The 14,883-nt window shown below is 44.2% G+C and overlaps 1 protein-coding gene across 1 annotated transcript in view; it reads right to left on the reverse strand.

Annotated features, from left to right (window-relative positions):
- Positions 1 to 14,883, reverse strand: part of LOC144501866 (multidrug and toxin extrusion protein 1-like) — a 46,317-nt gene that overhangs the window by 2,145 nt on the left and 29,289 nt on the right. The window contains exons 11-15 of the mRNA XM_078225911.1: positions 8,082 to 8,190; positions 3,878 to 3,953; positions 3,717 to 3,786; positions 2,416 to 2,548; positions 1,868 to 1,962 (exon numbers count right to left, since the gene is read on the reverse strand). Of these exons, the coding sequence (XP_078082037.1) occupies positions 1,868 to 1,962; positions 2,416 to 2,548; positions 3,717 to 3,786; positions 3,878 to 3,953; positions 8,082 to 8,190 (483 nt within the window). The remainder of the gene's footprint in view (positions 1 to 1,867; positions 1,963 to 2,415; positions 2,549 to 3,716; positions 3,787 to 3,877; positions 3,954 to 8,081; positions 8,191 to 14,883) is intronic.

The raw sequence follows: 14,883 nt of genomic DNA on the forward strand, positions 1-14,883 counted from the left end.
AAGGCTTCCTTCCTGAGATAGCCCAGTGACATACCGGGCCCGATTTTACCATCAGGTTGCGCCCATTTTCAGGCGCAAAAGCTTGGTAAATTCGGGCATGAGGTGAGTAGCGTGATCCGCGCCTTCCTCCGCGCTGGTTCCCCCCTTTACCAAGGCTTGAAAATGGCCGCGATCGGGACCGCGCCCAAAACAGGCGCGACGGCAATTTAAATGCATTTGCGTGTATTTAAATTGACTTAATGAGCTGCAGGTTTAACCTTACCGGCACTTCCCCCTTTACCACCGCGTTCGCCCATCCAGAATCAGCGCAAAACAGACACGCTCCACAAAAATCTGACTCGGATGCTCCAGTTAGTGAGGCGGTAAGTGTCGAGCGTCTGACGGCTCTCCGCTTGAGATCAATGGGGGTGTGGAGTGGGGGGGGGGGGGGGGGGGGTGTGGGGTGGGGGGGGTGCGGGGAGGTGGGTCTGTTGCCTGAGATCAGTGGGGGGGAGAGGAGGGAGGGGCCCATGATCGGTCTGTGTGGCTGGGGAGATAAGAGGGTCAGTAATGTTGTGGGAGTGGGGCAATGTCTGTGGGGGTCAGGGGGAGGCATTATCCGGCCCGGGAGGGATGTGGCAGGGGAGGCGCATTCTATCATTTTTTTTCCTGCGCATGCGCAGTTGGAGGCTCCGATCGGAGCAGCAGGATTTCGGGAGCGTTAAGCCCCGCCCACAGGCTTCTACAGCACGATTCGGACTCGCTGATATTTTTCCAGGCAGAGTGCGTATGGGGGGCGTCTGAGAATGGGTCTAAACATCGGATCTGAAACACTCCCAGTTTCAAGTCTGCCCGGCACTTAGAGTCAAAATGATAAAATAGGGCCCACAGTGCAGAGTTCCGTGTCCGGTAGAAGGGAGGATCTTATTGGGAAATGACAGTTCAGAGCAGTCTGAAGACCAATGTTACTGTTGGTTGAGAGAGGGAACTCGCATCTCACCTGAGAGGTGTTCAGAAGCAAGTCGCAGGGGTAAATAAGGCAATCAAATTTTGCTTTCACTTTAGTCAGGAATTATGAGGGTCAGACTCTCTCTTTAACAGAAGAATTATGGGTGGCACGGTGGCACAGTGGTTAACACTGCTGCCTCACAGCGCCAGGGACTCGGGTTCAATTCCGGCCTCGGGTCACTGTGTGCGGAGTTTGCACATTCTCCCCGTATCTCCACGGGTTTCCTCTGGGTGTTCCGGTTTCCTCCCACATGCCAAGGATATGTGTGGGTTGGATGGATTGGCCAACCAAAATTGCCCCTTAGTGTCCAAAGATGTGCAGGTTAGGTGGATTGGCCATGCTAAATTGTCCCTTAGTATCCAAAGATGTGCAGGTTAGGTGGATTGGCCATGCTAAATTGTCCCTTAGTATCCAAAGATGTGCAGGTTAGGTGGATTGGCCATACTGAATTGCTCCTTGGTGTCCAAAGATGTGTAGGTTAGGGGGGTTAGTGGCATAAATACATGGAGTTACAGGGATAAGGTCTGGGTAAGATGCTCTATTGGAGAGAGTCAGTGCAGCCTCGATGGGCTGAATGGCCTGCCTCTTGTAGGGACTCTATGACATGGAGCCTGCAGAGTAATTGTGCAATGTGTTCATCCTGCTGGCTGGGTAGAGTGTCTGATACCGGGAGTCATGGGGATGGCTGGGTAGAGTGTCTGGTACCGGGAGTCATGGGGATGGCTGGGTAGAGTGTCTGGTACCGGGAGTCATGGGGATGGCTGGGTAGAGTGTCTGATACCGGGAGTCATGGGGATGGCTGGGTAGAGTGTCTGATACCGGGAGTCATGGGGATGTGAATCAAAATGGTGCAAAAAAACCTCTATCTTCTGCTTTTACCCGATTGGCAGTTTTCTTCCAGTTGATTCGGCAAATCACTGTCAGAAAGATAACAGACTGTGCGAACGCACAAAGTAAAATTCCAGACCAGAGACCTGCAAAATAATAAAGGTGCATCGTGTATGGAGAGTTAGAGAGTTTCCCTTCCACTTCTATTCCTTTAGCAAACCCTTCCATCTTTATCAGATGGCTGGTGTCAGCCTGCAAGGCTCTACTTTCCCTTAACTAGCCCTGGATTGGGGACATATTGATCGGGGGACCCCACTCCTAATCAATATCTAACAATCCACAAAGCATACATGCATGACAGCTGGGTGAGATCATTAACATAGCTCAGCTGAGACGCTGTCCTCCTGCCAACATTCCAACGTCTATGGTTAGAGATGGAAAATGGCCTTGGGAGGAAGGTCCCCTATCTAATGATACTGAGCGAATATTGATGGATATTGGCCCCAAAATTACACCGGGACATTTTTTTTTGACAGGACATAGCAAAGACACCATAATCTCTGGTAAAGAACAGAGAGCATAACCATTTTAATTCCTACCGAATACGCCAAGTTTGGCAGCAAACATCAGTGAGATTCCAGTGGGAAACCCAACTAGGTAATATCCAACTAGGTTACCGATGGCTCCCAGTTTCTGCTTCCCGGCTCCCCTTAACACTCCACCACTTACACCCTGTAGAATAGACAAATAGAATTTATCACAGAGATTATACAACAACTTGCTGTGGTTTCTACAGGAAAGAAACAAAACGCAGTGACTTAACCTGTCCTCAAATAATTCAAGGACTGATGGATAACAATTTGAACACAATCACTGGTGTAATGTAAGTCATGGGGGCAATTCCCCTTCTTGCATTGCTGACATTAAAGGTAACAAATGAAAATTATTTTCCAAATTAATAACATCAAAGCCACAGAGATTGGATTACGCCCCCAAAAAATTGACAGAGCAGGCTCAAGGGGCCAAATGGCCTCCTGCTGTTCCTATGTGATTGTTGACCCTGCAATCTCCATTGCAATGTGATAACAGCAATGTAGGGGGGAATTTTCCCATCGGCAGGCGGGGCCATACCATGGTCCATTAACCTTGACGGGTGGCACAGTGGGTTAGCACTGCTGCCTCACAGCGCCAGGGATCCGGGTTCAATTTCGGCCTCTGGTCACTGTCTGTGTGGAGTTTGCACACTCTCCCCGTGTCTGCGTGGGTTTCCTCCGGGTGCTCCGGTTTCCTCCCACACTCTAAAGATGTGCGGGTTGGGTAGACTGGCCATGCTAAATTAACCCTAGTGTCAGGGGGATTAGCAGGGTAAATATGTGGGCTTATGGGAATAGGGCCTGGGTGGGATTGTGGTCAGTGCAGACTTGATGGGCCGAATGGCCTCCTTCTGCAGGGATTCTATTCTATCCTATGACCTCGGACAGGATTTTCCAGTTTTGGGGCGAGCACAGCCGGAAAATCCCGCCCGAAAAGGTCACAGTCTCTCCGTGTGACTATATCCCACTGCGTAGGTTCCATGGTTCAAACTGCTCTCAGCATGTTTAATTAGCCTTCTGTTTTAGAAAAAAATTGAATAAAATTAAAACCACAGAGCAGATGGGCCGAATGGCCAGTTTGTGCTGTAAAAATTAGACGCAAGATTAGATTGTGTGCATAGCAAGGTGGGAAATGGAAAGGTGACACTGCGGGGTGCGTGACCCACAGAATCTAACGGATTCGTGCTGCAAGACAGATTTAATGATGGAATCAATTTTATAAAAAGGAATTAACATTTAATAAATGGCAAATAACGGAAATGTATTTTGTAAACCTGCACCGATATCACAGATACTGAAATACTCACCGCCATAGCATCAAACAAATGAAACACGGCACATAATGGAATGACCTCTGCAACTAAAGGTAGAATTTCTCTGGAAAATAAAAGGAGGTACATTAGGGAACTCTCACAATGATGCATTTTGGGAATGTGTGTTGGTGAGTTTTGTTTTGCGTGTTACTAACTTGTCACTGGTGAAGACGTAGCCCACCACATTCCTTATTGCTCCAATTATCGCTGCACTGACTAAGGAAATGCACCCTGTGGAAACAGGAGGAAAGCATAAAGAACTCTCATCAATGACATCATTGAAATTCGAGATAACCCTTTAAGGAAAACTACCCTTAGCTGTTGCTTTTCCATCTCCCTTTTTCCAACAGCTTGCATGCCCAAAGGAGAAAATGCTGGAAAATCTCAGCAGGTCTGACAGCATCTGTATGGAGAGAAAAGAGCTGACGTTTCGATTCCAGATGACCCTTCGTCATCTGGACTCGATCGCCTCTCATTCTTCTGAACTCCAAGGAGTACAGACTGTGGACAGAAAAAGAACGGCTACAGCAATAACTTAATAACAATAATGGCAATAGTGGTTTTAAAATGGCTATTCTGGCTGAGGGCTAAGCATGCTGGGATTTTTGGTCAACGTATAGATTAGAACCAGATACAGGTCGTAAAGTTGCTCTGGTCTGGGAGCTGTGATCTGAAGCTTCCCAGATGAGGGAAGTTGTTTACATTAACCCAGACACTGCATCTCAGATTTATATGGCTGCTATGTATGGTACATGTCAAATTAACTAAGCATAATGGCATCGTTCAAAAGTAATTTAATTGGATGTTCGAGCCAAGCAATCTGTTTCTGGTAACACAATTGGCTGGATGACAGAGAAACTTCCGGAAGCTAGCGGAGAATTGTAGATGAAGAGACATTTGAGTCCTTTGTTTGCCAGCGATAACTCGAAGAGACCAACCATCATAAGAAGTCTTGTGCCCTGAAGGATGCTTCAGAGGAGGAGAAGATAGATTCTACATCGAGGATATTTCTTGGCCGAAGTTTTCCTAAACTCAGTAGTATCTATTTTCAATTAAATAGTTAAAGTTGATGTTTAGTTAAAGTGTAGTTTAAGAGTTAAAGTTCAGTTGAAAGTTGATGTTCAGTTAGAATTAAAGTTCAGTAAAGAGTTAATGGCTCGCAACTGTTTATGTTTGAGTTGGAACTAGAAGTGTGAAATAAATAAATAATTGAATTACTGTCCTTGTTTGTCTGTATAAACTGGAACGCTTGGAAGGTGTTTAAATTAAAGCTGTGTAACGAGACCCAACCTCTTTATTCTTTCCTCATATGGCAGTTCCCCCATACCTGGGATTATTCTAGTAAACAGCATCTTGGCATAGTGGTTTGCATTACTGCCTCACAGCGCCAGGGACCCGGGTTCGATTCCGGCCTCGGGTCACTGTCTGTGCGGAGTCTGCACATTCTCCCCGTGTCTGCGTGGGTTTCCTCCGGGTGCTCCGGTTCCCTCCCACAGTCCGAAAGACGTGCTGGTTAGGGTGCATTGGCTATGCTAAATTCCCCCTCAGTGTACCCGGCGCCGGAGTGTGGCGACCAGGGGATGTTCACACTAACTTCATTGCAGTGTTAATGTAAGCCGACTTGTGATATGAATAAATAAACTTTAAACTGAAAGAAAAAACTTAAATCTCCTCTGTACTGCCTCCAACATAATATATCCTTCCCTAATTAAGGGGACCAAAGTTGTACACAATATTTGAAATGTGGCCTCACTAGTACCTTGTCCAATCGCAGCAACACCTCTTTACTTTTGGACTCCAGCCTTCTTGAAATAAAAGCCAGCATTCCATTTGCCTTCCGATTACATTCTGCGTCGGTATACCAGCTGGGATTCATGAACAAGGGCCCCCAAGTCCCTTTGTGCTATAACTTACTGCAGTCTCTCAGTACTACGAATGCCTTACTGAGTATTTGAGTAAAAGATATACTTTATAGTTTGTATTATCCTTAAAAATCTGTACACATCTGTGAAGATACAAGTGTGGTGATGTAGTGTATTATAGTTAATATTTTCTTGTTGAATAAATGTTTCACTCTTTTATTCACTTCGGAAGCAAAAACAAGAAGGCAGATTACTACCCGAATAGCTGTAAATTGGGAGCGGGGAGTGTGCACCGCGTTAGCATCTCCCACCCCACCAGTTCAATTTCATCCCGGTGGGGTTCAGACTAGCTCCCAACTTTCAGGGAACTAGTGACCCAACCCCGTTGAAGTGAAGGGGGGTAATCAGGGTCCCCCAGGGGGTCGGGCGGTGGGAAGGTGGTGCCCCCTAGGGGAGCCCCAATTGCCCCCCAGCTACATCAACACCTTGATTGCAGGAACTGGACAGAGACCAGGCAGTCTGGTCCTTTGAAGCGTCCACACCATCTACAATAGATTCTGATCAGGGCTGTGAGAGAATACACAGCCTAATAGTCAACCAGAAAGTCTCAAAGCAAGAGCAGTGCCGCATGCAATTTGCCCCAAGGTCGAAGAAGAATTAATATGCTTTATTAACACTGGGTGTGTTAGAGCCAGTTACAATGAGTGACTGGGCTACCCCCATTGTACCGGTCATGAAACCAGATGGTTCAGTTCAAATTTGTGGTGATTTTAAAACAACCATAAATCCAATGTTAGTGTGCTGGTCAATATCCACTTCCTTTTATTGTAGATTTGTTTGCTGGGTTGTCAGGTAGGCAGAAACTTAGCAAGATTGATCTTTCCCAAGCATATTTACAAAATGAATGTAGCCACTGAATCACAACCATTGTTTACCATCATTACTCATAAAAGTCTTTTTCGATATAAAGGATTACCTTCTGGAATAACATTTGCACCAGCCCTATTCCAAAGATCAATGGATCAGATTTTAAGTGGTCTCTCTGGTGTACAATGTTATCTGGATGATATGTTAATTACAGGGTCCAGTGAACAAGAGCAGAATTTAGAAGCAACATTGGAACATCTTCAAGTACACGGTTTGCATATCAAGAAAGAAAGGTGTGACTTTTTCCAGATGTCAGTCCAGTATTTGAGTCATGTTATTGAGACTAAAGGCCTACACAAAGTGTCTTGAAAGATGGATGCTATTTTGCAAGTACCATGTCCAATGAATGTGATGCAGTTGAGGTCCTTTGTAGAATTAATAAATTATTATGTTAATTTTTTTCCCTAACTTAGCTGTGTTATTGAACCATTGCATAATTTATGTGTGAAACAGTCATGGAACTTGGCAACAGAATGTGAGAAAGCATACAAGGATGTCAAAGATCAATGGATCTTGTCAATGGATGGGCGGCACGGTAGCACAGTGGGTTAGCACTGCTGCTTCATAGCTCCAGGGACCTGGGTTCGATTCCCGGCTTGGGTCACTGTCTGTGTGGAGTCTGCACGTTCTCCCTGTGTCTGCGTGGGTTTCCTCCGGGTGCTCCGGTTTCCTCCCACAGTCCAAAGGTGTGCGGGTTAGGTTGATTGGCCATGCTAAATTGCCCCTTAGTGTCCTGAGATGCGTAGGTTAGAGGGTAAATATGTAGGGATATGGGGGTAGGGCCTGGGTGAGATTGTGGTTGGTGCAGACTCGATGGGCCAAATGGCCTCTTTCTGCCCTATCGAGTTTCTATGAAAGATACTTGGTAGATATCTGAAGTATTAGCTGATTTTACTCTGAAGCTACCATTACTGCATGCCTGTGACACTCCCCCTTATGGAGTAGGGGCAGTCGTTTCACATATTATGCCTTCAGGAGAAGAACGACCAATAGCTTTTGCTTGACACACTCTGACTAGCGCTGCATCTAACTATGCTCAACTAGAAAGAGAAACATTGAGTACAATTTTTAGCAAACAAAAGTTTCATTTTTAAAAATGGGACATGGGCGTCGCTGGCTGTCCAGCATTTATTGCCCATCCCTAGTTGCCCTTGGAGAGCAGTTGAGAGTCAACCACATTGCTGTGGCTCTGGAGTCACATGTAGGTCAGACCAGGTAAGGATGGCAGATTTCTTTCCCTGAAGAACATTAGTGAACCAGATGGGTTTTTCCCGACAATTTTTCCGACCATGGTTTCATGGTCATCACTAGATTTTTAATTCTAGATTTTTTTTTTTGCTGAATTCAAATTCCATCATCTGCCGTGGGGGGATTCGAACCCGGGTCCCCAGAACATTAGCCGAGTTTCTGGATTAATAGTCCAACGATAACACCACAAGGCCATCACCTCCCAACGAGGAGCCAAATCCTTCAGGAAGGTTTAACATGGGAGAACATTGGAGTGATTGTGGGGATCACATTGACTATAACTGTAGCTATGTAAACAATGAGATTAAACTATTAGACTCACCAATGCAGCACAGAGCAACTTTAGCAGAGTTTATGGCCTCTTCTGGATTTCTGGCTCCCAGAGCGTTACCCACATGGACAGTTGCAGCCACACTGTATCCTATCGCAATCTTCAGGAAAAAGAACATAAATAGTCATGTGATGGTTGCTCTCTATTTTATCCACCCATTTAATCTGGTGCTGAAAATAACTGCCTTGTCCAATATACCTGTGGGTGGATGTACCAGCAAACAGATCAGGAAGGTCACAGCTTCAGTCTCTCCTTTGTGCTGAGTTACCTGATCTCAGTTAGGAAGCAATTGGTTTGACAAAATTAACCTCAATGACCACCACCCCCAACCCCACCCCCTTCATCACCATCCGGGCTCCTGGGAGACATAAAATCAAAGTTCCTATAATTAATTGCACTCTGTTAACACCACTTGACTGCCTTCAAGTTACTTTCTCATGCTCAATATAATCCTTCCATGGCCTCATCTCTTCCGATCTTTACAACCTCCTTTACAACCTTATACTTATGGTCCTCTAAGAGATCTGCGGTCCTCCAATTCTGGCCTCTTCTTTAAGCTTGATTTCCATTGCTCCAACATTGGCAGACCTTTTCTCAGTTGCTTAGGTCCTAAGCTCTGGGACGAGGGGGTGTTCCACAAGAATCCATGTTGGGAGCCTCAATTATTCACATTATTTATTAATTACTTGGATAATGGCATAGAAAGTCAAATCTGCTGGTGACACAAAGTTAGGCAGCATTGTAGACAATGTCGATCATGGCACAAAATTACAAAGGGATTTTGATAGACTAGATGAACGGGCAAATCTGTGGCGGATGGATTTCAATGTAAGCAATGTTTTATGGTTCAGGTCAGAAACTCCAAAGCCTTCTATAGCGCCCGCCCCTATTGTAAGTTTTGCATCTTGAATTTGGCTAGGATAAGCATGAGATACTTCAATTCAGGTATGATTCAAGTGTCCCAATAGGGAGCTTTTGTCAAACAAAGTTTATTTAAGAATATGGTTAACATATATTGGGCGGCATGGTAGCACGGTGGTTAGCACTGTTGCTTCACAGCTCCAGGGACCTGGGTTCGATTCCCGGCTTGGGTCACTGTCTGCGTGGAGTTTGCACATTCTCCTCGTGTCTGCGTGGGTTTCCTCCGGTTTCCTCCCACAGTCCAAAGATGTGCGGGTTAGGTTGATTGGCTATGCTAAAAAAAAATTGCCCTTAGTGTCCTGAGATGCGTAGGTTAGAGGGATTAGTGGGTAAATCTGTAGGGATATGGGGGTAGAGCCTGGGTGGGATTGTGGTTGGTGCAGACTCTATGGGCTGAATGGCCTCTTTCTGTACTGTAGGGTTTCTATGATATTGGGGCGGCACGGTAGCACAGTGGTTAGCACTGCTGCTTCACAGCGCCAGGGACCCGGGTTCGATTCCAGGTTTGGGTCACTGTCTGTATGGAGGTTGCACGTCCTCCCCATGTCTGCGTGGGTTTCCTCCAGGTAGTCCAGTTTCCTCCCACATTCTGAAAGACGTGGTTAGGTGCATTGACCCGAACACGTGCCGGACTGTGGGGACTAGGGGAATTTCACAGTAACTTCATTGTAGTGTTAATGTAAGCCTTACTTGTGACTAATAAATAAACTTTAACTTTAATGTATAGTAAGAAAATTAGCAATAACTTTTATCAATTACAAACAAGAAACAAACAATTATAATAATGTATAAGATATCTACAATGTTCCAATCAAACCAATCCCATAGACAAAAAACCCTTTTCAAAGGTTTAACACAGCACAGACTAATGTTCATGTGATACTGGAATTTGAGTCCTTTGGTTGGAGAATTGAAAACTTTCAGTCCTGATTCACTCGGAACAGGTTGAAATCAGAACAGTTTCCCAGAACACCAGGGACCTTAGGCAAACTACTGACAGCAGATTATTTCCTTCAGGAAGGCAAAACCTTGCTTTAAGATCTCCAGCAGAATTTCCAAATAAAACAGGGAGAGAGACACTTCTGTCCAGCTTGCTATCCCTGTTTAAACCCAACAGCAGCTCAGAACTGAAAATGAAACCTTAAACTCACTGGGGGGAAAAAAAAACCTGTCCAAAAAACACATGATCATCCTCCTAACAATGCAGGATCATAAAACTAATCCCAGAGTAAACACAAACAAACCCATTTAAACCACTTAAGTAGCAATAACAGGACTCATCACAGTCAGCCCAGAAACATAATGAGATCAGCTAAAGCTGTGAGCTATGAAACGCTGACTGAGAGAGCTGCAGAGATCATGATTTTTAAAAAATCTCTTAAGGGTACACGAACGTCACACAAGTGTGAGGTTATTCATTTTGGACCAAAAAAGTGTAGATCAGAATACTTTCTGAAGTTTAATATAGTGGATGTCAAAAAGAATTGGGGTTCAGGTGCTTAGGTTTTAAAATGCCACCCACATTAGAAAATAATCAAGAAGACTAATGGAATGCTGGCCTTTATATCGAGACGACTGGAATAGAAGGGCACAGATGTTAAGCTACAGCTATCCAAAACCTTGGATAGATTCCGTTTGGAGTCATTGTGTGCAGATCTGGGCACCACACCTTAGAAAGGATATATTGGCCTTGGAAGCAGCACAGCGTAGGTTTACAAGAATGATACCTGGATTTCAGAGGGTTAATTATGAAGAGAGCTCTTTTCCTGTAAACTAATTAGACCTGTTTTCTCTAGAATTTAGAAGATTAAGGGGTGATCTGATCTTTAAGACATTAGCAGGAAAAGACCCAGTAGATGAAGATAAACTATTTCCACTGGTTGAAGATTCTAGAACAGGGGGAATAGCCTAAAAATTAGGGCCAGACCATTCAGGAGAGATGTTAGGAAGCAACTCTCCACATAAAAAGGGCGATAGAGGTTTGGAACTTTTTTCCACAAGCGGCAGTTGATGCTGGATCAGTTGCTAACTTTAAATCTGAGATAGATCATTTTTTGTAAAGCAAAGGTATTGAGGGATAATGGGCCAAAGGCAGGAGTTAGGCCACAGATCAGCCATGATCTCATTAAATGTTGGAAGAGGCTCAAGGGTCTAAATGGTCTACTCCTGTTCCAATGTTCCTAATTCACTGCCCTAAGCATCTCCACCTCTTTATCCTTCTCTCCTTTAAAACATTCCTGTAACAAGTCTTTGGAGACAGAAGTCCCTTCACCAAAATCCCTTTATTTACAAACTCTAACAGAAGTACACAGAATGCTCGCAGTCTACCTCAGAGGAACTGACACTCCAGGTTAAGTCCAAGGCAAAGACTCCCTGATTGGCCCATCAATTGGATCCTTAATTAGGGACATCCTTTTGTAGATCCTTAATCAGGGAACTCTTTTCCTGTAAACTCAACGGCTCAATTAATGTTTTGTGAGAAACGAGAATAATTCTGAAATCAGAGTCATTTGGAAGTGTTTCTGTCCGGTTTTGAACCGGGAACCTTCTGCGTGTAAGACCAACGTGACAACCACTACACTACAGAGGCACGGCGGATCCTTAATCAGGGAACTCTTTTAGTGATCCTTAATCAGGGACTTCATGTTCCAATAGATCAACCTCAATGGCCTGATTGAAGTCATTACAGTTCCTTTAAACTGGCTTTCTTTGTAGAAGGTTTTGGTCACCTGTCTTAACATTTTCTTCATGAATTTTATTTGTGAAGCCGCTTGGTATGTTATACCATGATAAGGTTGCTATACAAATGTATTATCGTTGTTAAAGAATGGCCCCTGAAATGAGCTGAAAGAATGTGGGTGACAAAATGTGACTCAGATCCCAGTGCACATCAGCACCTGGATCACCTGATGGAAAAGTCCTCCGTTCGCCAAGAGTAATCCATAGGAGTGCCAGAGGCATTGCATTCCCATTGCTGGTAAAGCCACCAGTTCGTTCTATTCCTGCTCCACAACTTGCGAGAAGCCAGAGGGTGAAAACATCTTCATGATGTAGCACTGCAGTTTGATGACGATACCAAGGTAAGAAACATGGCAGAGAGAGGCAGGACACTGGAGGTTGCAGGGGGGTGTAAGCTGGCAGGCAGACAGGTGGCAAATGCAGTTTGAAATTTGTCAGGAGTACATTTTGGAAAATAGAACATCCGTGTAAGAAAATACACACAATGTGGTTAGATTTTTCACACAGTGGAGAAATAAAGAAATCTGAAATGAATTTGCACAGAGAGGGCCATAAAATGCCAAATATAGAATTCTTATAATGCAGAAGGAGGCCATTTGGCCCATCGAGTCCGCACTGACTCTGTCAGTGTATCTTATCCAGGTCCTATTACTGTATCCCGCATATATTTACTCTACTAATCTCCCTCACATACACATCTTGGGACACTAAGAGGCAATTTAGCATAACCAATCCATCTAACCTGCACATCTTTGGACACTAAGGGGCAGTTTAGCATGGCCAATCCACCTAACCTACACATCTTTGGATAGTAAGGGGCAGTTTAGCATGACCAATCCACCTAACCTGCACATCTTTGGATAGTAAGGGGCAGTTTAGCATGACCAATCCACCTAACCTGCACATCTTTGGATAGTAAGGGGCAATTTAGCATGGCCAATCCACCTAACCTGCACATCTTTGGATAGTAAGGGGCAGTTTAGCATGGCCAATCCACCTAACCTACACATCTTTGGATAGTAAGGGGCAGTTTAGCATGACCAATCCACCTAACCTGCACATCTTTGGATAGTAAGGGGCAGTTTAGCATGGCCAATCCACCTAACCTGCACATCTTTGGATAGTAAGGGGCAGTTTAGCATGGCCAATCCACCTAACCTACACATCTTTGGACTTCTGAGTTTTGTACAAAAGCAAGGAACTAGTGACCTATTTCTACAAACCATTGGTTAGATCACAATTGAAACGTTGCACGCAGTCTAGACATGTCATATTAGAGCTATCAAAAAGGACATTGCAGCAAAGATAATGCATTTATATAACAAGATGTTGCAGCTCCAAATAACAGCTGATAAATTGAGGCTTTTAGCCCTCGAACAGCAAGGGTTAATGACACTTCAGAACAAGCATTCCAAAAATGTGCAAACTTTTAGTGAGAGGAAATGGTGGAAGTCACTTTGGTAACAAGGAGAGATAGCTTAGGATAAGCTGGTCTGAAGAGTGTCCAGAGGAGGTTCACGAGAATGATCCCAGGAATGAAAGGCTTGACGTATGAGGAACGTTTGAGGACTCTGGGTCTGTACTTGATGGAGTTTAGAAGGATGAGGGAGGGGACCTCATTGAAACTTACAGAGTATTGAAAGACCTGGATAGAATGGACATGGGGAAGGTGTTTCCATTCGGAGGAAAGACTAGGATCAGAGTAAAGGGACGACCCTTTAGAACTGGGATGAGGAGGAATTTCTTCAAACAGAGGGTGGTGAATCTGTGGAATTCATTGCCACAGAAGGCTGTGGAGACCAGGTCATTGAGTGCATTTAAGATAGAGATAGATCGATTCTTGATTGGTAAGGGGATTGAAGGTTATGGGGAAAAGACGGGAGAATGGGGGTGAGAAACATATCAACCATGATCAAATAGTAGAGCAGACACAATGGGCCGAATGGCCTAATCCTGCTCCAATATCTCATGGTCTTATGGTTTAACATTTGAAGAATAAAGGGGAAGAGTTATAAGAAATATATTCACAGACAAGACTATGTCAAAATCTCTACTTCCGAGTTTGACTTTAACACAAACACACATTAACACAAGATACTTAACCGACAGCTTGCTAGCAAGGGGAGGGTGCTTGAGGCAAAGGGTCAAAACTCCACTCCACCAGATGAAGAAAATCATCATGATTTATACAATTCTACAGCTCACAGTCAGCTGGACACGATCCAATCAAAAGGGTTACAAATGACATACATTACGTCTTGATCCAATCGAATGAAATACTGAAAGCCCCAGGGCTGCGTGATCGCGATACCTCGTGGAACACCAATATATCACCATCAAGCCTTGTGATCTGTCCTTGAGTCACTTACCTCAATCTTTCCCTTAGTCAGACATCTTTAGCTAGTGTCTCTCATTTTGAAAGCAGCCTCACAAAGCAGCTTCATTAAAACAGTCTCGTGTGGCTGCTTTAATTGATAAAGGGGGCCTACTAAAGCCATTAGTATTTTACAGCCTTGTTAGTGAAGTTAACTGAATCTCTAAGGAATGTGGTCAAATCAACTTCCCTTCGGGATATTCCCTGATTACACTCCATTTTCGATAAGTTTGTTCATTGCCAATATTAATGAAACGCATGTCTACATATATGTGGACTGACTCATTACTGCATAGCAAATAATAATTGTTCCAAGGTATTAAAACACCTAATTACATTGACTGAAAACTTGCTCACCATTGATTTAAAATAAATTCTACAACTAAGTTGATTAAACAAAGAAAACATGGCAGAGCCTGGCAATCTTATAATAGCCCGTTCTTTTCTATCTCTCTACAACCATTAGGACATTGTTACAAGGGGTTGCTGAGGAAGAGAACATAATATGGCTTAGAAAGGAATTAAGTATTTGAAAGGGAAGATTATAAAATCCGTATTGGAAGAGCAGAATTTCCAGGGGGTATAGGTTTAAGGTGCGAGGGGCAAGGTTTAAAGGAGATGTACGAGGCAGATTTTTTACACAGAGAGTAGTGGGTGCCTGGAACTCATTGCCAGGGGAAGTAGTGGAAGCAGATACGGTAGTGACTTTTAACGGGCGTCTGGACAAATACATGAATAGGATGGGAATAGAGGGACATG

Source organism: Mustelus asterias, chromosome 12 (genome assembly GCF_964213995.1).
Source record: "Mustelus asterias chromosome 12, sMusAst1.hap1.1, whole genome shotgun sequence".
Taxonomy (NCBI): Eukaryota; Metazoa; Chordata; class Chondrichthyes; order Carcharhiniformes; family Triakidae; genus Mustelus; species Mustelus asterias.